General features: G+C 40.1%; 1 protein-coding gene across 6 annotated transcripts in view; it reads left to right on the top strand.

Annotated features, from left to right (window-relative positions):
* The window catches only part of SLC6A1 (solute carrier family 6 member 1), a 109,995-nt gene extending 102,152 nt beyond the window's left edge, over nucleotides 1–7,843 (top strand). For all 6 annotated transcript variants that reach the window (XM_073352311.2, XM_073352314.2, XM_073352309.2 and 3 more), the window contains 2 exons: nucleotides 494–661; nucleotides 5,381–7,843. In XM_073352311.2, the coding sequence (XP_073208412.1) occupies nucleotides 494–661; nucleotides 5,381–5,485 (273 nt within the window). In that variant the 3' untranslated portion in view covers nucleotides 5,486–7,843. The remainder of the gene's footprint in view (nucleotides 1–493; nucleotides 662–5,380) is intronic.
* The last annotated feature ends 15,424 nt before the right edge of the window (nucleotides 7,844–23,267 follow it).

The following is a 23,267-nucleotide window of genomic DNA, read 5'->3' as shown; positions in this document are numbered from 1 at the left end:
AAATGCCTCCCATTCCTCAAACTAATTCTTCTTGGCATCTCACAGGGGTGGACTGGAGTTTTGTAATCTAACCCCAGTAAGCACAGAGCAGGGCCAAAAATGGGACTCAGCCAGAATGCAGTTCCTAATTCTCCCTACCTCTACGGGAGAAGTGACTTATGCCAGCTGTTCCCCTGCCTCGGTTCACTGCCCCTTCTGCAGTGGCTCAGCAGTGCTGGCTGGCACAGGGTGGGGTGGAGAAGGCCGAGCCAAGGTTCTTCCACCTTGCAGCAGTGGCTTCTGGCCCCCATCCCCAAGCAGGGTCTGGTGATGCGGGCAGCTCATGCAGGAAGTAAGGGGACACTTTTTGCCGACCTTGCTTTCCTCTCCTCTCCATGAGGGTGGAGGCAGGCTCAGGATTGAGCCCAGTAAGTCCAGCAGAGTGGTTTGGAAAACACAGAGACAACTGTAGATCACAGAGACGTCTCACTATTTTTTTCCATTTTTTTTTCAGGGAGTGTTTATCTTCAGTGCTGTGCAAATGACTCCTCTCAAGATGGGCAATTATGTTTTCCCAAAATGGGGCCAAGGGGTTGGCTGGTTCATGGCTCTCTCGTCTATGGTGCTGATTCCAGGTTACATGGCATACATGTTTCTTACCTTAAAAGGCTCCTTAAAACAGGTAAGTCTTTTTTATTTATGTGTGCATGATTATATTTTATAAGCTATACATGCCGTGATACTTGACATGCGACTGGTGACCTTAGTTGCTTTGGCATCAGTTGTCTTAGCTCAGTCCTTTTGCGGCAAATGGAAGAACGTGGAAAACATGATTACTCTTCCTGTCCAGAGTTTAGGCTTTCTGAAGACATCAGATATTAACATAGCTTGCTACCATAACAATGTCGGCTCTGAAAGCCTGCCAGCTACGAAGTACGAGGATGGCAAACAAAATGGCTGAGCGTTAGCCCAATAAGTGCAATTTACTCCTAACACGGTAGGCAGCTGCAGCACAATATGTCAGTGATAAGGCTGACGTAGTTCTAGGGATCTGGGGGGCCAGATCCACAGCAGCAATTCAGTATAGCTCCCTTGACTCTAGTGGCTTTAGACAAATGGACACCATCTGAGGCTCTGGCTGTGACGTTACTGAAGACCTGGGCCCAAATTCTCCACTGCATCCAACCTGCTCTGGGCTACAGCGAGATGGTTGTGGCTGCCTGCCCTCAGCACAATGTAGAGCAGGATCCTGCTCTAACTTGTGGTGCTGGCATAACGGCCCTTACAGCAGTGGAGCTCAGCTTCACTCAGCCCCCAGCCCACCCCAACCCACCACCTCCTTCCCTCCTGCCCCATTGATGTAATAGCACAAAGTGGCCTTAGCAGACTGGAAAATCTGGGCTCTGCTGCCTTATCTTGCAGACCCTCCTCAGGCGAAATTCCCAGTGAGGTTGAATAAGAATTCTCCCTGTGTAATGCATGAAGGACTTGGCTGCTGCTGAAGAACATAAAAACCCCAGAAGTTGATACAGATAATGATTCCCACAAGGAATTAAAAATTGCTCACTCCTACCTATATCCCTGCTCTTGATGAGACTGGAAATCCCGCATGGTGTAACTGGAGTCCACATGCTGTAGCCCTATTATTTTTGTGAGACTACTCTCATGAGCAAAGGCTACAGGATAGGCCAGTGCATGCTGCACAGGACCCCTCGCCAGGAGGTCTGGGATCTGTTCCTGCTGTCTTGAGCAAGTCACTGAACGGCGACATATAAGCCAATGCAAAGTGTTTGGTTTTGCCCGTCCCAGCTTCTTTAGCATGTATGAAGGTGACATCATAAATGTGTATTTAGAAAGGCCTAGATCTTCAAAAGATATATAGGCTCCTAACTTCCCTGGGATAGTGATGTCACACGAGGCCATGATCTGAGTGACAGCTCTGCCTCTTGAAGTGGGCCCCTCCCTAGGGGAGGGAGAGAAGCTTTGTGCAATATCATTATTTGCACCCTGAAAGATCTTGCCAAAATCCTCCAGCAGTGAGGAAAGTGAAGACCTAGGGATGTGATGGATTCTCAGTCACTTGAAGATTTTTAACTCAAGATGGGAGATTTTTCTAAATGATATGCAATAGCTCAATCAGAAGTTATGGGCTTGATGCAAAAATCACTGGGTGAGGTTTCATCATTTGTGCCATGAAGGAAATCAGATGATCATAATGGTCCCTTTTGGCCTGAATCTCTGAACCTGAGAGAGAGAAATCTGTCTTGAGACCACCCAAAAGTATCCCCATACATACTGTCCCAGATCCAGTGGTGTGGATAAGCTGTGGTGTAGGATGGGAGGTGCGGGGGCAGGGGTGGCAGCAAAGGAAGCCTTAGTCCATTTTTTTGTTCTCCCAGTCTTGGAGCTGTTCTGGCCCCTGACATAGTTAGAGCAGCCTGGAGGCGGCTTTAATTTATGCTTGTCTGCCCAGTGCCCCACAGTGTTATTCTGGCAGCAGGGAAATAGCCCCCCAAATCAGGACCATTGTATACAATTATGCTTTACCACTGTTTAGTCTTTCAATTAAACAACTTGAATAAAGGTCTTTTTTTCCATTCTGCAAGTGTATTCTTAACCACTGCACTTCCAGTTTAACAGAGGTGTTGAGAGGCTTATGCCATTAATGTTTCTAAAGCTGTTTGAGATCATTAGACAGATGCTGCTATAGAACGGCAAAATGTTATATATTTCATTATATAACTATTAACGTCATCACCAAATAGATTTTATCTGAGCACATACTTTACATCTTCCTGTGCTGAGACACATTCTGTAGCTCACGAAAGCTTATGCTCTAATAAATTGGTTAGTCTCTAAGGTGCCACAAGTCCTCCTTTTCTTATTGTGATTCTTGTTTCAGAGAAAGATTTCTTCAGCAAAATTGCAGGAATATATGTTTCCTCCCCTCATGACTGTAGGGGCCAAAATTTACCAGATTCATGTCAGATTTTCTAGAATATTCCTTAAATCAGTTTATAAACAGCAATCCTTGCAAGAAGACAGATGACCCTAAGCTCAATTGACTAGTGATGACTCACACATTGCTCAAATCTGCTGCCCAAACACTTGACTTTACTTAGCCTTAAAGCCTCACTGATGTTTCATGGAAGACTATGAAAAACTTTCTATTTTTTGAGTCTGTGATGGTGGTGTGTCATATTTTTGGAATCTCTCTTCCCTAATTAGTATTAGTACTGGGATATGTACATAGAAATAGAACCTTAGGAGCAGATCTGCTTTTCGGCCATGCTATAGGATACCATGACAGAAGTTCACCAACTTGGTTACCCTTTATCTTAAAATTCTATTTAGAAAGGATTGATAAATGATTACAGACATGACATTATAGATGTTTAAAGGAATAGCAGTAGACTGTATGTAGTTATAAATTGGACTCAAACAAACAATCTATAACATTTGATTAGCTATTTTTAAAACATTTATTAACCCTTTATAAACTATAAGTAGTAACTGAATATAGAGTGTGACTGCTAACTATAGATAGGCAAACAATGCAGATAAAGTTATAACTATGTTAACCTTTCTCCGAAACTCTAAGTGAACTTCTGTAGAGGGTCAACATTTTCTAGTCAAGATTTTTCACTTTTTTGCAGAACGAAAACAAATGTTTAAATGTTGGGATTTCCCACAGAATGGAAATTCCATTTTCTGACCAGCTCTAAAAATTACTTGCTGATCACAGATTCAATCCTGCAAGGCTTTTGCTAAAGAACTCTCACTCAGGACCTTTGACATTACCAGTGCAGGATTATGATTTCAAGTGAGCAACAGGAAGTGACTGAGGATCTGACACCTTATTTTTTATATATGTCATGAGTAATAAAAACATGAAGGGAGGAAAAAAGTATAGTAATCATCTACAATGTAAGCCAAATTGTTTAAAGTTACAAATTGTTTAAAGCTCAGTTAGGTCTAAAGCCATACATTGTGGCAGGGGGAATAAAATCTTCATTGTCACGTACCTACATTAAACATTGTTTTCTTTAACACAATGTCAAAAGCTAATCAAAACCATCAAAGTACGTTGATGTCTGGCTGCATCTTATGCAATAATTGGAACAAGATTTGTTTCCAAAAAAGTATGATTTGCGTAGCAGAAACCCTTTTCATCTTGATAAAGCCAAATTCCACTAAAGCACTTTAGTGAAGGATCCTTAACTGAGTGCTTCAGTTTTTGTGTTAATGCACCTTATTCCATTTACAAATAATTCCCATTCCTGTCATGATTAACAGGAGACCAAAAACTCACTTTTAATGGTGTTTGTTACTGTCATAAATATAAAGGGAAGGGTAAACCCCTTTGAAATCCCTCCTGGCCAGGGGAAAGCTCCTCTCACCTGTAAAGGGTTAAGAAGCTAAAGGTAACCTCGCTGGCACCTGACCAAAATGACCAATGAGGAGACAAGATACTTTCAAAAGCTGGGAGGAGGGAGAAAAACAAAGGGTCTGTGTCTGTCTGTAGTCGTCTTGGCCAGGGACAGAACAGGAATGGAGTCTTAGAACTTTTAGTAAGTAATCTAGCTAGGTATGTGTTAGATTATGATTTCTTTAAATGGCTGAGAAAAGAATTGTGCTGAATAGAATAACTATTTCTGTCTGTGTATCTTTTTTGTAACTTAAGGTTTTGCCTAGAGGGGTTCTCTATGTTTTTGAATCTAATTACCCTGTAAGATATATACCATCCTGATTTTACAGGGGGGATTTCTTTATTTCTATTTACTTCTATTTTTTATTAAAAGTCTTCTTGTAAAACACTGAATGCTTTTTCATTGTTCTCAGATCCAAGGGTTTGGGTTTGTGGTCACCTATGCAAATTGGTGAGGCTTTTTATCCAACATTTCCCAGGAAAGGGGGGGTGCAAGTGTTGGGAGGATTGTTCATTGTTCTTAAGATCCAAGGGTCTGGGTCTGTAGTCACCTAGACAAATTGGTGAGGCTTTTTACCAAACCTTGTCCAGGAAGTGGGGTGCAAGGTTTTGGGAAGTATTTTGGGGGGAAGGACGCGTCCAAACAGCTCTTCTCCAGTAACCAGTATTAGTTTGGTGGTGGTAGCGGCCTGTCCAAGGGGTAATATTTTGTACCTTGGGGAAGTTTTGACCTAAGCTGGTAAAGATAAGCTTAGGAGGTTTTTCATGCAGGTCCCCACATCTGTACCCTAGAGTTCAGAGTGGGGGAGGAACCTTGACAGTTACTAAGATGTTTAGCAAATGTGACTGCATAGATATTTAAACCTTTGCATTAGCAGGGAGAATGGACAGGATTGTCTCTCAACAGCAATGGCCAGAGAAAGATGTTTAGAAATATTCAATGACTTCTTCTCACTTTTTTTTTTTAAATAGCGCATCCAAGTAATGATTCAGCCAAGTGAAGACATTACTCATCCTGAAAATGGTCCGGACCAGGCCCAGCAAAGCAACTCCGCAAACAAAGAGGCATATATCTAAATTTCTGAATTGGAAAGGTACACATGCTACTCTGGAAAAACAAAAAACAAAATGGTTGAATATGACCACAAATTTATGTCTGAGAATATAATTACCTACCTCTAGTGGCCAAAAGAAAAAAAAAAGACCATCACCACTATAATGGAATTGATGGGGGTACGATCAAACCATTTGGGGGGCTCAGATGTTGGAAGTGTTATGTTTTCTGGCAATCCACAGACTGTTAATGTTTTTATCCTTTCACAATAAGAGTTAACTATCTTGGAATTTGTAAACTAACGTGCAGGATATTTTTAATCTATCTTTTGGCATAACAATTTGATGTTTTGTGCTGATGATTTTTAGTAGTTTAATGATAATATTTCTTACAGCGGAATCCCAAGACTGTTATTTCTGACTTTGCAGGAAGTACAATTAAATTTGAAAGCTGTTTTTTAAAGACAAATAATTTTGTACACAGATAGATTTCCAATGAAAAGTTCGCCCCTGAAATTCGTATTAGCAAACACTATTCTTTTTTTGGTTCTTATAATTATTTTTCAGGCAACTTAAGTTTAGGTATGTTATAAACCATTCCTGATACATGTTCGATTAATATTTATAGAAATACAGTATAAACAATTTCTTACATACTAGCTAAATACATTATCTACACTTCAGCTTTCTGCATTTACTTCCACAAACTCATAATATAGTCTTATAGTGAACTATACTGTATCTTTTAAAAACATTTTATTTTTATATTTATAAATTTCAGATACACATTGTAGAAGCACAATGTTTCATTATAATGTTTTAGCAAAATACATAATAATATGAAACTATTATGAGCTCTTACTAAGATTCCCAGGTTAAAGCAGTACAGACTAGTCACAGTTGAAGCCAGGTAGTGTTTCTGTTTATATTACACCATTAACAAGAATATCGTATTGCCACCAAAATAGAAACCAAAACAATAGTTTAAATATTGAACCATCTCCCTATAATTCTAATTTAGGGCTTTAGATCATGGACTGTGGTATTCAGTCTGTTTAAAGGTCTTTCAACACAGTTTGTAACTAACAAGTAAATTATAGGTTGTGGACCGCTCTAGCACTTTGAAGACAATTTTTTTATTTTCTTGATTTTTTTCATTGATATATATATTATTCGTGGTGATGATGATGGCACAAGGTTATTGCTATAATACAAAAAGCTCCCTTACTCTGAATTTCCCACACAGCTGAAACTCCCACTGAAGCTAATAAAAGTTCTTCCTGTGTAGAGAATGCAAGATCAGGCCCTATTCAGTGTTTCTTATTTGGCAGCTATAAAAGGAGGATGGCAAGAGTTATGGAAAATGCAGTATTTGATGATTGATTGTAAATGACTGCGACAGAACTGTGCAATGAAACATGCTTTTTCAGCAAACTTTTGTGCAACGTACAATGTTAGATAGCACACAATTTATGTAGAACTACTATGTGAAAAACATATTAACTAACTGTGAACGTTGGGTTTTTTGTTGTTTTTGTCTGAAGGTGACAAACATATGTTCTTGCAATAAGGTATTATTCTCAGAATGTCAAGCACATAATTGTAGAAAATATATATATACATATATTTCAACTTATGTCATAAAATCACAAAGTATTGTTTAGTAACTTCTAAACTGTTTCATACAGTAGGTCAACTGTAAAAATATTCTGAAATCTAAGATACATTCTAAATGTCTATAGCTGAATTCATACCTAAATGCAAAAGTCTTGTAAGTTTTCAGGGTTTAGGGGGAAAAAAACCCCATACATCATACATACACATGATAATTGTGATTTTCATTAGACAAAGGATAAAAATTCCAACTTTCTCTTTAATGTAATCAAGTCCCATGTTGTTCTAAGAAAAATGCAGTATTTAATGTTTGATTGTAAACAATTTTGACAGATGTTTGGCAGACCTGCTCTTTAGCAGAGCTCTGTACAAACTATTATCTCGTATAGCACAAAAAATAGTGTTGTAGAACTACTGTGTGTAAACTGTGAATAGCTGTATCTTTTTGTAGTATTTACCCTAAAGAAGAAAAATTATTGTATGATCATATATGTTTTTGCAATAAGGAATTCTCTGAACACCAAGCAAATCTATCTCTATATAAAAATATATATGTAATATATACATATTCTAAAATATATACAGAGCCTGTTTAAAAGAGTACAGTATTATTTAGTAAATTGCAACCTGTTCTATGGACCAAATGTAAAATATTTATAAATTAAGATGCATTTTAAATGTCTATACTTGGTGTCATAATTAAAGCACGGTTGTTATGTAACTTTCCAAGAGTTTAGAAAAAAAATAAAGGCTATATTATACATTAAATGATGTGCTGTTTTTATATCCTGCACTAGGTGAAAACAAGTTTTGTTCAGGTCCCTTTATTTTCTTATCTCATGAAGCAAATTCCAAACTTTTAAGAAATTAGTGTTACCACATTCTGTATATGTGTATTTATCCATCAGTCTGGCGCAATTATAAATTAGTCAATAATTTGCCTGTAATTACACAATAACCAAGGCTTGCAGTAAAGGTGTTGTATAACCCCTCCCAAACCAATCGTTTATCTCAGGTCTCTTTCAGCAGCAGTAGCACGCAACTGTCCCCATTATTGGTTTTTATTTGGAATAAATACTTTAAGTTAATACTCAACAGCTAACCACACAAATTGACGTTCAAGTATATCATCTGAACTGACCTTACTGGTAGTTAGTAGAAACCAGTTGTGGAATCCTCACTACCATAAATAACCCTTCCCCAAGTATTCTCAGGGAATGTAGTTGGCCTGATCCCCACTGCCTTGCAACTTGTATAGGAAGCATTTTGTATCCACAGTGGACAGGCATAAGACATTGATTCAGCAAAGCACTGAAGGCAATGGGATGAAGTGCTTTGCTGATTAGGGAGGGACTTTAACACATGTTTCGCTGTATAAAGGCCTAAGCAACAGACAATACAGGGCAATGGAGAATCTGGCCCAAGGTACATACTTGTATAAGAGTTATTCACCAAAGTAAGAATCAGTTTTGCATTACCCGATCCTCTTTGTAAATAAAACACTATTCCATTGCCAAGCAATAAAATACCCAAATCATGTTTTATGATGCTGACAAAAAGCAATGTATTGCTCCCAGTTGTGATGCAGCAGTGAATTTCAACAACATTTCAGGAGTTTACCACATCAGAGATGACAATGAACCAACAACAAAATACTCATGGTGGGTGCTGATCCATTAGGAAGTTGAAACATGGGGGAGAAAAAAAAAATCCAAATGAAAAACGTGGCAGTGAAAAAAAGCAGTTTGAGTGCATCAGTCTTGTTTAGGCATTTATAAAAAGCCACACAAGTAAAAACTGTGGAAAAGCCTTAAATATATACATATTGACTGAGATTTTCAAAGCTGCTTTAGACAACCAAGCTCCACTAAAATTAGGCAGCTTTGAAAAGCTAAACCCTTGTGATTACTATGCAATCCTCGTTGTGTGTATTTTCAAAGGGAAAGCCATTTGTAATGGAATGAAGCATTCTATCATGAGCAAAAAGAACAGGAGTACTTGTGGCACCTTAGACACTAACAAATGTATTTAGTTAGTCTCTAAGGTGCCACAAGTACTCCTGTTCTTTTTGCGGATACAGACTAACACGGCTGTTACTCTGAAATCTATCATGAGCTTTATGTTAAAATGCTGTCTGGGATGCACAGAGGCCTGGCAGCTACCTCTCTCCCCAAACTGGAAGCAGGAGAAGATTAACCCCAGGCCTGGCTTTTCTCCATTGCCTGGGTCTCTGAAAAACAGTTGCTTCAAAGCTGGTGCATATACTCCCTTCCCTGACAAAGGTGCACTTCCCCAATTAATCCTAGTCCAGCAAGGCCTACAGCGAGGCTGCTGCTGGCTTCATTATGAGTGTACCATAACCCTGCTTTGGAGTCTTAACATGCTCCTGTTGGTTTTTTTTTTAAATTAATTTCCCCCCTTTTCCAATGGCCTTCTCCCCCTCACCTTTTTACTTAAAAAAAAAAAACACTAGGAGGAAAATGACTTTATTTTACAATTTTATCAGAACATGGAACTTATTTGAGAGGGTGGAGGCAACTTCCAAACACATACATAACAAGGAGTCTGGTGGCAGCTTAAAGACTAACAGATTTATTTGGGCATAAGCTTTCGTGGGTAAAAAACCCCCCACAAAATCTTATGCCCAAATAAATCTTAGTCTTTAAGGTGCCACTGGACTCCTTGTTGTTTTTGTAGATACAAGCTAACATGGCTCTCCCCCTCCCTTCCAAAACATGTTTCTTTTGAAAAATTTTGACCAAGTCTAATTCTCATTCATGGTATTTTGTGGCCTAGTGTCTTTAAATTAAACATCACATGGCAAAGGTTACATTTCGGGCAGGTGGTAGCATTGTTTTGGGGGGAGGGATAGCTCAGTGGTTTGAGCATTGGCCTGCTAAACCCAGGGTTGTGAGTTCAATCCTTGAGGGGACTGGTCCTGCTTTGAGCAGGGGGTTGGACTAGATGACCTCCTTAGGTCCCTTCCAACCCTGATATTCTATGATTATTTAGTAATGATTGGATTGCATTGCATTGCCCATGAGCAAGGGAAGCAATTCTAGATTAAGCCTAGCTAGTTAGCAGAGTGATATTTCCATGTTCTTCCAGAGGAACTTTCTCTCCCTGTCCTGACAGCAACTAGATGAGAAAATGCAAATAAGGTCACTTCTTCTCTACAGGACTCCCCCTAGGAACTTCTTATCTTTGTTTATCAGGAGTATCGTTGAACTGCTTGTGTTTTAAGTCTAAAATAATGCTGGGTGTTTTATCATTCGCCACAAAAAAAATCTAAGCTGTGTTGGGAACACAAGATCCCTCTATGCAATGCCTTAAAATTAGTACAACAGCTACAATTATTTAGATGTGCTAAACACTGAGTGAAGACAGTTTAGCATTGTCAAGATCGAGTCCAATGTGGCTGCAGTGCTTTTAGCCAGGTTTCCTTTCAGTTACATTGCTATAATTAATACAGCACGCAAAAGAAACTCTAGTTCTGCTATACTCAGTTTTCAGAGGCACCAAAGGCTTGTCAGATGCTGGAGGCTAATGCTGTGTGCTATGTACTTGTTTACTCCTGCCCTTTTGTGCCATGACACAACTTTGGATGTAGCTGGGATTTGACACCATTGCATGTTGCAAATCTTTTTGATTATGATTCTGTCATAGGCCTGCAGGCTCCTGAATGGGCATCCTTGGCTGGACCCTATGGAGCCCTGGCATGGGGTTTCAACAGCATCCCAGAGTGCAAGGAAGCGTGCCACAGAGCCAGATGGCCTTTAACCTACCTCATGCCAATCACATTCCATTTAGTTCAGTTCTGCTTTGCTTACCAAAGTGAAAAGGAGAATCTAGCCCCCCTATTCTTTAACAAGCAGCTAAGAACCCTTTCACCTGTAAGCTAAAAGTTAAGTGGTTAATTTTTACACACATTTAATCATTAGTTTAGGGGGGTAGTTCAATGAGTAAATATTTACACCTATTCTTGTTCTCCCATTGTATGCACAGTGGCACAAAAGGGGACATTCACCAAGCCAGAATAAGTCTCTGAAACACTGGTGGTGCCTGGGTGGCACCAAAGGAACAAAATGGTCACCAAGATAGAGGATAAGAAGGAAAACAACTAGTTCTACTCCAAGTTTCTTCACCATTTTCCATTTTTCATTGTTTTCCCCCTTGTCTCCTCCCCTCCCCCCTCCTTTTTTGTGGCAAAATAAAAAAAGGAAAAAATGGAGGCAAAACAGAGGGAAAGGCAGGGAAATTGAGAAATAGCAACAGTGAAAAAAACTTAGAGTTAAAAAATTTGTAATGTTCATGAAAAATTACAAGTGTACAAAAAAAAACCATTTGTCTTCCAAACCGCTGTAAATAACATACCTTCAGATTGCTAAATAAGGTTCCCCAATCTCAGTTTTTCAACCAGTGCTAAAGAGAACAAGTAGGCCAGCTCTCTTCCCTGCCAAAATTTACCAGAAAGAAGCTTGAATATCACCTTAGGAAAACACAGTTCACCTTGGGATCAAATTAGTCCTTTATCCTTTTCCATTTTTCAGTCTTTAGGCATGCCAATAATCTCCTTCCCTCAATGCTCAGCTGCACCAGCTCTTGACACAAGATCAGTGTGAACATCAATGCTTTTGACAGGCTAGAGAGAAAAATCCCATGACCGAATTTTCCTCAACCCAATGCAAATGCTAATCCAATATTTTTTTAAGTAGTATCCCTCACTGTTGGCCTGTTAAGCCACAACTAGATTTCTTCTGGTAGTTTTCCATGCTTAAATAATAGAATTCTGATGCGTATGTATTTGATTTGTGGCTGCACATGTCAATTATTAAGTATGAAAAATTAGAGGCTATTTTTGAAAATATGATCCTTTGTTTCCCTACAACTAATCTGAAGAAAGCATAAAACAGACAGAAGAGAATGCCTTTTGAGTAAGCCTGTAGGCCAGTGGTTCTCAACCAGGGGTATGTGTACCCTTGGAGATACTAAGAATTCTTCCAAGGGCTACATCAACTCATCTAGATATTTTCATAGTTTACAACAGGCTACATAAAAAGCACTAGTCAAGTCAATACAAACTAAAGTTTCATAGGCAATGAGTTATTTATACTGCTCTGTATACTATACACTGAAATGTAAGTACAATATTTATATTCCAATTGAATTATTTTATAATTTTATGGTAGAAATGAAAAAGTAAACAATTTTCCAGTAATAGTGTGCTGTGAGACTTTTGTGTCTGATTTTGTAAGTTTTTAAGTGAGGTGAAACTTGGGGGTACACAAGACAAATCAGACTCTTGAAAGGGGTACAATATTATGGAAAGGTTAAGAGACACTGCTGTAGGTAATGGGAGAAATACACTTCTATTTTAACTAGAATAAATATGTCCTATGGAATCAGAGAAATATAGGGTTGGAAGTGCCCTAAAGAAGTCATCAAGTCCAACCCCCTGCACTGAGGTAGAACCAAATATATCTAGGCCATTCCTGACAGGTGTTTGTCCAACCTGTTCTTAAACGCCTCCAATGATGAGGATTCCACACCCTCCCTTGTTTCAGCACTTAACTACCTTTTGTAGTTAGAAAGTTTTTCCAAATAGCTAATCTAAATCTCCCTTATTCTTGTCATAGATTCAGTGGACATAGAGGATAATTGATCGCCAACCTCTTTCTAGGAGCCCTTAACTTATTTAAAGACTGTTTTCATGTCAGTCAATCTTCTTTTCTCAAGACTAAACATGCCCCCTTTTTTCCCTCCCAAGTGTAGTGCTTTTTTATGGTGCTACTGTGGCTCTAAGAGAATGAATAGAATCTCCAGAGTGTGGGAGCTGACAGTGGGAGGAGGCGGTTGCTTTTAGGTTGAACTGATAGTTAAGATGCTCTGTATATATGTTAATAAAGACGGTTAAGTTACTAGCAATGAATTACTTGCATATTAAAACAACACATGGTACCAGAACTAGGGTAAGTGATAAAAAGAACCAGAAGTTAAAAACAAAAAACCTTGAGGTGAAAGTTACTCAGAAGTGAAAAACAAGTTTGAATGGAATAAGATGGATCAATTAAGAGTTCCTCCACTTCTAAAAATGCCGAGAAATGCCGCAGAAAATTGGAAAAGGTTTAAACAAGAATTTGATTTATTTTGAGGGCATCAGGATCTACTCAGGAGGAAGTTGAACAAAAGATTGCTTCAGTACCTGCAATATTTTTTTAAAATAGCAATTTTATTATATAAGTCATTTGAGCTTAATTGTTATAGAAAAAGCTGACAATGTGTTTCTCTCTAAACATTTTGAGGAATATGAAACATGAAACATTGGAAATATTTCAGTTTCACTCCAGAAATCAAATGGATCAAGAGACTTTTGAATAATTTTTCAGCTCTAAAGATAAGAAGTCAGACACGTAATTTCCAAAATCTGAGTCAACGATAAGAGATCAAATTGGGATGGGTATAAAAAGATATCAGAGTAAGAAAAAGACTTTGTTAGAAGAACTAGATCTAAATCCGGGACAAAAAAGTAAGAATTTGTCAATCTGCTGAACTTAATCAACAACAACTGTACATTTTAGAAAGAAAACAAACTGATGTGAATATGAACTTAATAAGAAAAACTAAAAAACAAATCTATAGAGGAAACCAGTGAAAGTTAAAATATGTGAGCATATGAAAGAATGTTGTAGATGTGGAAGGAGAAACCAACCTAGATAATAGTCAACATATATTCAAATCTGTCTGTAAACTGAGACACCTGAAAAAAATTAGAAATATTCCTTTAGTTCAAAATTCAAAAGTTTCAGAGAAGATATTGAGTAAGAAAAACAGCGCTATCATTACAGATGAAGAAAATTTAGTTCTGGGTATTTTGAAATACTCTGAACTACCAGGAGGATTGGACAGTTTCACTGTCTACTGATGGAACATTTATTTAATATGTAATAGGTTTTCGTGCACAAACTAATGTAATTTCAGAAGAAATTATAAAATGCCGAAAAGTAAAGCCTTTAGTAAGGGAACAAATACATACTAATTTATGATTGTATAGTGGTGAAAAAAATCCTGTTCTTCTTCGACTAGTGTAGTGTAGGTGTGTCCCTATGCCTCTAATTGGAGATTTTTGGTAGCAGTGTCCCATTGAGCCTGCGCATGTGCCCACCCTCCCTCCTGGTCAGCCTCCAGGCTAGGGCGAACCCCCCTCACTTCCTTCTCTACAGCCTTTGGCCTCAGACAGAAGGAGCAGTTGTCCCTTCCTTATCTGTGTCATTAGCATAAGTACTGTTTGTTTTGTTACCTTTGCTCTCCTTAAAAGTAGTTAGGCTAAAAGAAAAGGAGTACTTGTGGCACCTTAGAGACTAACCAATTTATTTGAGCATAAGCTTTCGTGACCGACAGCTCACTTCATCGGATGCATACTGTGGAAACTGCAGAAGACATTATATACACAGAGACCATGAAACAATACCCCCTCCCACCCCACTCTCCTGCTGGTAATAGCTTATCTAAAGTGACCACTCTCCTTACAATGTGTATGATAAGCAAGGTGGGCCATTTCCAGCACAAATCCAGGTTCTCTCACCCCCCCCCTCCAAAAACCACACACACAAACTCACTCTCCTGCTGGTAATAGCTTATCCAAAGTGACCACTCTCCCTACAATGTGCATGATAATCAAGGTGGGCCATTTTGGTTATCATGCACATTGTAGGGAGAGTGGTCACTTTGGATAAGCTATTACCAGCAGGAGAGTGAGTTTGTGTGTGTGTGTGTTTTGGGGGGGGGGTGAGAAAACAGCAGACCCCCACCCCCCCAGAAAGGCTTGTAAAAAGAGTTCCTCCGAGTAGCTGGCCAGCCAGAGGGGTTCCCCAGTGCGGCCATGTCGGCACCGATCCCCACACATGGGCTCCGAGTAGCTGGCCAGCCAGTGGGGGTTCCCCAGTGCGGCCACCTCGGTAGGACGACCCCGGCAGCTCTGAAGCACTGACAAGGGGCCCCCTGCTGTGAGCTCTGCTGCCGCACCGTCCCCACAGCACCGAGGGGCTTCCACAGTCAGGCTCTCAGGCAACGATACCGCCCCCTAAGGAGAGTGGCACAGAAAAACCCTTTGGTACCAGGTGCAACAAAACTCCCACCTAGGAAGTGTTCTGCACCTTCCCAACCTTCGACACTGACAGCGTACTACAGACACTCCTCTGTGGTACCACCTGAGCCCATGGTAACACACCTGCTCTGGTACTCTGGAGACCTGTGGCCTCATTACCCAGGGAGAGCCAATTACCATACCATCTCTAAAATAGTGGCACCAACAAACTTTCTGCACAACAAAACTCTCATTTAGGGAGTGCTCTGCCCAGCTATCGGTACTGACAATGTACCACAGACACTCCTCTGTGGTACCAAATGAACCCATGGTACTGCATGAGCTCTGGTACCCTGGAGACCTGATGATTGGGGAAGAACCACAACCCCCATTACTTGGTACCAGGACCCCGGTATCAAGCACATCCCAGCACCCAGAATCGCTCTTGGCAGTGGGCTGTATACTGCCAATACCCCAGTCAGCACCACCCTTACCCACTGACGAATCTGACACTGGCCAGGAGATCATTTCCCCAGCCCTCATTGTGGCCCACTGTCACACTACAAGGGTCCTCCCAAATTCCATCAATCCAACCTACAATCGCGGTATAGGCCCCCTGAGGTAAGCCCACTGCCCATACCCGCCTTCCTCCCTCCCCCCCCAAGGTCATATTGTAATTCTTGGGCGACGTACACACACATGTCGTGACTATCCCCGGTGTCTCTCAGGGAGAGTCCGCCAGATGGTTTGTTACAGCCTGGCTGTCCAGAGCACCTGAGCTACTCCTCCAGCACACTTCTCCTCATCTCTCCCAGATGAGGCTGTGCTGCCCACCCCTCATCACTAGGTGAAGATTTTAAGAACTTTCTGCATCTTACCAAGAGGGTGGCAGACGAGCTGCAGATTCCCCTACAGGAGGTGGCAGATTCACATCACAAGTTAGTGGAAATTCTGCATACCACATTCTCATCCAGAATTATCCTCCCAATTAATGAGGCAATTCTAGATCCTACCAAAGTCATCTGGCAGACACCAGCCTCCATCGCACCATCCAGCAACAGAGTGTAAAAACAAAACAAAACATAAAAAAACCCAAAAAACCCAACCCCTACATCTCTACCCAAAGAGGCAGACTTTGTTTTCAACATCCGCAACCCAACTCCATCATAGTGGATGTGGTTAATGCACGAAGCAAGCAACATGATGCCAAGTCAACTCCGTATGATCAGGCTTGGCAAGATGACGTAATCATAGACAACATTACTGTTTAGAGTCATAAATCACCAAACTGTCATGACCAAATACAATTTTATTAATTATGGGAAACCCAATGTGTTTCTGGAACATTACTGGGAAACACAAAAAGAACAGATTCAGACCATTCTTAGAGATGATCAGTTAATAGCCAGACTGGTCCTAGAGACAGCATTGGATGTAGCTGTTACAGCTGCCCGCCCAGTCTCCATGACAGTGGTACTGAGGAGGGTTGTGTTGGTTTTGGGTTTTTTTAATTTTTTTTTGCTACATCTCTCTAGATTACCCAAAGAGCTACAGACTTCCAGTTTGAAGGGCCAAACTCTTTGCAGAGAAGACAGATTTTCTCTCCACATCCTGAAGGATTCTTGGACCACGTTAAGAATCTACCCTGTGGGACAGAAGAGAAGATCTACCTCTCAACCACATGACAAGTCACAATCTTCTCAATATCCACCATCTAAGTGCTGTTATGAGCCACAGTGTAAGAGGACCAGGGCTCAAAAATGGGAACAGTCTGCACCCTAGTCTGTGACTTCTCAGACTGCCTCTTATAAGCACTTTTGATGAGCTGGTCGAGGGCCTGAACAGTGATACCTTACAGCATCAGGAGCAATCTGTATACCTGTCTCGCCACTCAGAAATCACCTTGCCCTACTTCACAGCAGTTAGGACCAGCTCTAAAGCAAGGAGATTGATTTCTAGCCCTGAACCTACCGGGTACCTACTTCCATATCTCAATACAACCACCGTACAGGAGATTTCCTACTGCTTACCTTTGGGGCAGGATTATTATAGGTACAGACTGCTCCACGCAGGGTAGTCTCCAAGGTTCACTTCACTGTAGCAGCATACTAACCCTGGTACAGTGACTAGACTTTATCAGCACCAACCTTGATGCAGTACAAGCGAGAGCATTCCTCTTGCTACCCACATTCACCACCCTGGGACACGGCTCCCTAATATGCGGGGGAGATCACCTACACAACCACAAGGTTCAAGACAAATGGCCTTCCACAGAAATGACCTTCCATATCACTCTTTTGGGGCTAAGGGCTGTCAGGAGTGCCTGTGCACACTTTCTGCCTTTCATCAAAATCAACACACAAAGGTCATGATGGACTTAATGTGACCTGTATGTTTTGTATAAACCACCAAGGAGCTGCCAGATCTCCCTCCCTCTATAAGACACCATTCAAACTTTGGAATTGATGCACCCATCACAATGTGTTCATCTCAGCTGCCTATCTACCAGGGATACAGAACATCACAGCCGATAGTCTCAGTTGCAATTTTCTCATGACAATGAGTGTGTACTGAATTCAGAGGTGCTTCAACATATATCCGCCCTTTGGGGAATCCTGACTATCGATCTCTTTGTTACTTAATGGAACAAGAAAGGTCCTTGTTACTGCTCCAGGGCCGGCCTGGGGAAACATTCACTGGCAGTTGCCCTCATCTTCCCATGGGACAGGGCCTACTTGTATGTCTTTTCCCAGTTTCCTACTCTATCCAAGATTCTGTTGAAAATTCAACGAGACATAGCGAGAGTTATTCTGATTGCCCCCCTTGACCATGACAAGTCTGGCTACCTTACTGACACAGAATACAATATGCCCTCCTGGTTCTCTTCAGCCCATCCCTCACCCACTCTCTCAAAACAGCGGGCTGACCCTTCACCCCAACCTGCGGGTCCTCCACCTCCAGGCTTGGCTCCTTCTTAGTTCCAAGGCTTAGAGGCAGAATGCTCTGACAAGCTGAAAGATGTGTTGTAACACAACCAGAAGTTGACCACTCGACATACTTATCTACAAAATGGAAACAACTCCAAGCGACTCCAAATACACAGACCCAACCTCATCTTTCCTCCCTCTGATTTTGCACTACATTTTAAACTCTTACTCAGCTCCCTTAAGGTTCATCTCGTGGTGAAATCGGCTTCCTTCTTGGTGTTTACTCACCCACTAATGTGTAGGTTCTTTAAGGGCATTGGGAATCTCTTCCCGCATGTGACACCACCCACTCCAGCCTGGGACTTTAACCTAGTTCTCAGGGCTTTGACTAGACCTCCCTCTGAGTCCAGGGCACCTTGTTCTCTCTTACACCTGTCCATGAAGACAGCATTACTAATTGCCATCACCTCAGCTAGGCACATAGGAGAAATAGCAGCCCTGATGGCACATCCATCGTTCATGGCCTCTTTTTTTTTTTTAAAGACAAAGTAACTCTAAGGCCATATCCCAAGTTTCTCCCTACTTTCTCTGCACTTTTCATATGAATCAACAGATCCATCTCCCTGTTTTTTCCCAAAACCACATTGTGACAACTGGGAGATAACTGTGCATATGCTAGATAATAGAAGGACATTAGCATTCTACTTGGATAGGACTAAGGACTTCAGGAAATCCCCTAAACTCTTCCTTTTGTCCACAGAAAGATCCAAAAGCTCTGTGATATCGGCTCAAAGACTATCCAAATGGGTCTCTAGTTGCATTAATCACTTATCAACGGAGCAACTTGCTTCCAGTCCAGAGTCCATACGCACCCCACGAGGTCAGTTTCTACCTCAATCACATTCCATAGGGATACTCCTATCTCAGCAATCTATAGAGCAACGAGTTGGGCCTCTGCCCATACTTTCACAGAACATTATGCGATCACTGAAGATTTGGCCGCTGACATCATCCTCGACTCTACGGTACTCTCTGTAGCAAAAGACTCCACTCTGAAGTCCCAGCCTCCAGTGGTGGGTACTGCTTGGGAGTCACCTACAGTGGAGCACCCATAGGGACACTACTCAAAGAAGAAGAGGAAGTTACTCATCTTGTGCAGTAACGATGGTTCTTCGAGATGTGTGTGCCTATAGGTGCTCCACCACCCGCCCTCCTCCCCTCTATTTTGGAGTTCTCTATAGGGCTCTGCGGTAGAGAAGGAAGTGAAGGGGGTTCGCCCATGCAGTGCTAAATAGCCTTGAGGCAGACAAGGAGGGAGGGAGGGCACATGCGCAGGCTCAATGGGACACTGCTACCAAAAATCTCTGATTAGAGGCGCAGGGGCACACATACACCTACAGTGACACACATCTCGAAGAACGACCGTTACTGCACAAGGTGAGTAACTTCCTCTTATAGGTAATTTGTGAATTACAGGTGTAAGCTAAAGATAATTAAGAAAACATAAGATTTGTAGTAGTTAAGGGACAAGGAATTTCTATTTTAGGTTTATCACTAAATCTAATTGGTAGATTTCAGATTATTCAGAATTCTGAAACACTGGAAACAGAACGTTAATTTACAGTTATGCCCTGGCATTGGTGAAGTGGATACAATGTATAAAATACAGTTAAATGAAGCAAAGAAACCAGTTATACATGCAACTAGAAAAATACCCTTAGCTATTAAGAAATAGGCTACAAAAGGAATTGGAAAGGTTAGTTAATTTAGATATAACTAAAAGAGTGGAAGAGCTGACTGAGTTGGTGAATTCATTAATAATAGTAACAAGAAAGATGGATCCTTACGGTTACGTTTAGATCCAAAAGACTTAAGGTAGTATGTTAAAAAGGAACATTTTAAAATATTTCATATGGAAAAAATATTTGGACAAATAGGAGCAAAATACTTTTCTTCTTTACATGCTTTTAATGGATTTTGGCAAATACCACTGGCACAAGACAGTCACGTGCTATGTACGTTTAGCACATCTTTTGGACATTACTGTTTTAAAAGATTCCCTTTTGGATTATGTTCAGCTCCAAAGGTATTTCACAGAGAATTACAAAAGATTTTTGAAAATATAGATGTCACACAAGGGTACATGGATAATATAATAATGAGGAAGATCTTTAGAAAAGCGTGATATAAGATTAACTAAAGCATTATCTAGAGCAAAAGAAGCAGAATTAGAAATAAATGTTATTAGAGTGCAAGAATTAAAGTTTTTAGGAGAAATACTGACCAGTCAAGGATTACAGATTGATCCACAATGAATACAAGTCATTGATAACGTTGTTTACCCAAAAGAAAAGGAAACTTTACAGAAAATTTTGGGTATAGTTAATTTTATAGGAAAATACATACCTAGCCTATCAGAAAAAACAACAGATTTAATGGCTCTACTTTGTAAAAATAATCAGTGGAACTGGGACTGTCAACATCAACAAGAATTTAAGCAGCTTAACCAACTAATAAAAATAGCGCCAGTATAATTCTATTTATATGTTCAAAACTATCTTCCAAACAAGGCATAGGAGCAGTTCCACTACAAAAGTATTGTGATCCATGGAAACCAGTTGCTTATGAATCTAGAGCTATGTCAAAAACAGAATGTCAGCATACTCAAACAGAAAAAAATGCTTTGGCATTAGCTTTTGCAGGCAAAAGAAAATCATACTTATATTAATATTTAGTAGAGCTGTACTGGCAGAAACAGAGCATAAATCATTAGTTAATATTTCAAAAAGGAATGTGACATCCGGAGCCATGATAGAGGATTGCATGATTGAGGATTAGAAACCGAATGATAGAATATGAAGCTATAATGGTAGAAATTGGGTTTAGAAAGCTACTATAACAAAAGAGGTAGCATCTCAATCTTACGTCATCATGACTAATAATGGTCAAGTGTATAGACGAAAGTGGAGACATTTGCAATGGTTACCTGGAATACCGCACTCAGCTGAAAGAAGAAATGATACAGTACAGCAACAAGAGCACCAAGAAAATGAAAATGACATAATTCCACTAAGCAATAAGAACCAATTCAATAACACAGCAAATATAGAAATTAGACAGTCATTGCCTCAGATAAGACCTGTTAAAAGACTTATAGAAAGTTAAGATAATTCTGATAAATATATAAAAGAATAAATTTGTGCTAAAAAGTTGAAAGAAGATGTGGTGTTATTGTGGCTTTAAGAGAATGATAGAATCTCCAGGCAGTTGGTTTTAGGTTAGACTGATTGAGTTAAGATGGTTATCACTACATATCTAATAAAGACTGTTGTTAAGTTACTAGCCATGAATTAATATTAAGACTAGTGGATTACTTGAATATAAAACAACATATTTTGCACTTTTCTTTACTGAATTTGACCTTGCTGATTTCAGACCAGTTCTCTAATTTGTCAAGGTCATTTTGAATTCTAATTCTGTCTTTCAAAGTGCCTGATGCCCCTTCCTCCCTCCAAGCTTGGTGGCATCTGGAAATTTTATAAGCATATGCTCCACTCCACTCCAAGTAATTTATGAAAATATTGAATGGTTCCAGACCCAGGACTGACCCCATGGGATCTCATTAGATACACCCTCCCAGTATGACAGCAAACCATTGATATCTACTCTGAGTAGGGTATTTCAACCAGTTGTACATTCACCTAAAAGTAATTTCATCTGGACCACATTTCCCTAGGTTCCTTATGTGAATGTCATGTGGGACTGTGCAAAAGCCTTACTAAAAATCAAGATATATCATGTCTCCTGCTTTCCCCCCATTCACTAGGCCACTAATCCTGCCAAAGACAATTAGATTTGTTTGGCATGATCTGTTCTTGACAAATCCATCTGGCTATTCCTTATAACCCTCTTAGCCTCAAGGTGAATATGATGTTTTTGTTTAATAATTTGTTCCAGTATTTTTCCAGGTATTGAAGTTAAGCTGAAGAGTCTATAAATCCCTGGGTCCTTTTTGTTCCCCTCTTTAAAGATAGATACTATGTTTGCCCTTCTCCAGTCCTCTGGGACCTCACCCATCCTCCAGGAGTTCTCAAAGATAATTGCTAATGATGCTGAAATTGTTTCAGTTAGTTCCTTAAGTACCAGAGGATGATTTCCTAAGGCCCTGCTGACTTGAATACATCTGACTTATTTAAATATTCTTTCCCTATTCTGGCTAGCATCCTTCTCCCTTTCTATTAATACTAATTGTGCTGTGTATCTGGTCACCATTAACCTCTTTAGTGAAGACAGAAACAAAATAATCATTAAACACCTCAGTTGTCTTGATATCGTCCATTATTAGCTCTCCTTCCTTGGTACGTAGCAGATCTACACATTCCTTCATCTTTCTCTTGCTCCTAATATATTTAAAGAACCTCTTCTTGTTGCCTTTTATGTCCCTTGCTAGTGTAATTCACTCTCTTCCTTAGCCTTTCTGATTTTGTCCCTATATGGCTGTAGTATTCTACTGTACTCCTCCGTAGCAATGAATCCATGTTTCCACTTTCTGTAGGAGGCCTTTTTGATTTTTAGGTCATTAAAGAGCTCCTGATGGGATCATATTGACCTCGTACTATTCTTCCTATTTTTCATTCATATTAGGTTAGTTTTCAGCTTTGCCTTTAATATTATTTCCTTGAGAAACTGCCAGCTCTCCTTAACTCCTTTATCCCTTTCTTCGTATGGGGCCTTACCTACCAGTTCTCTGAGTTTCTTAAAGTCTGCTTTTCTGAAGTCCACTGTCTTCATTCTACTGCTCTCACTCCTTCCATTCCTTAGAATCATGAAATGAATCATGAATGAGAGTGACTAATCCTCTAAGCATTTGCACTGTATGTTTGTCAGTTCTGTCCTGTCTGGCTTACTTTTGCCCTTCTAAGCTATACAGGAGTCAACCCAGCAAACTAATCCTAGAATGCAATAAGATGAGACATTTCTTCCTTTCTTCAGACATAAAGGCAGAAGACTTGTGACGAAATAAAAATACTTACTGATTTTTATAAAATAACGGTTTTCCCCCTTTGTTGAAATTTCTATTCTCAATTTGATTTGAAAAGGCCTTTGTTAGCCTAAAGGGGATGAGTTTGAGCCTTTCAGGGGCTGACATTTTTTCATGAAGATTTAATTCATGTCTGTATTG

This window comes from Lepidochelys kempii, chromosome 7, assembly GCF_965140285.1.
Source record: "Lepidochelys kempii isolate rLepKem1 chromosome 7, rLepKem1.hap1, whole genome shotgun sequence".
Classification (NCBI taxonomy): Eukaryota; Metazoa; Chordata; order Testudines; family Cheloniidae; genus Lepidochelys; species Lepidochelys kempii.
Note: the sequence above shows the minus strand (reverse complement) of the source record. Positions and strands in the feature narration are given on the sequence as shown.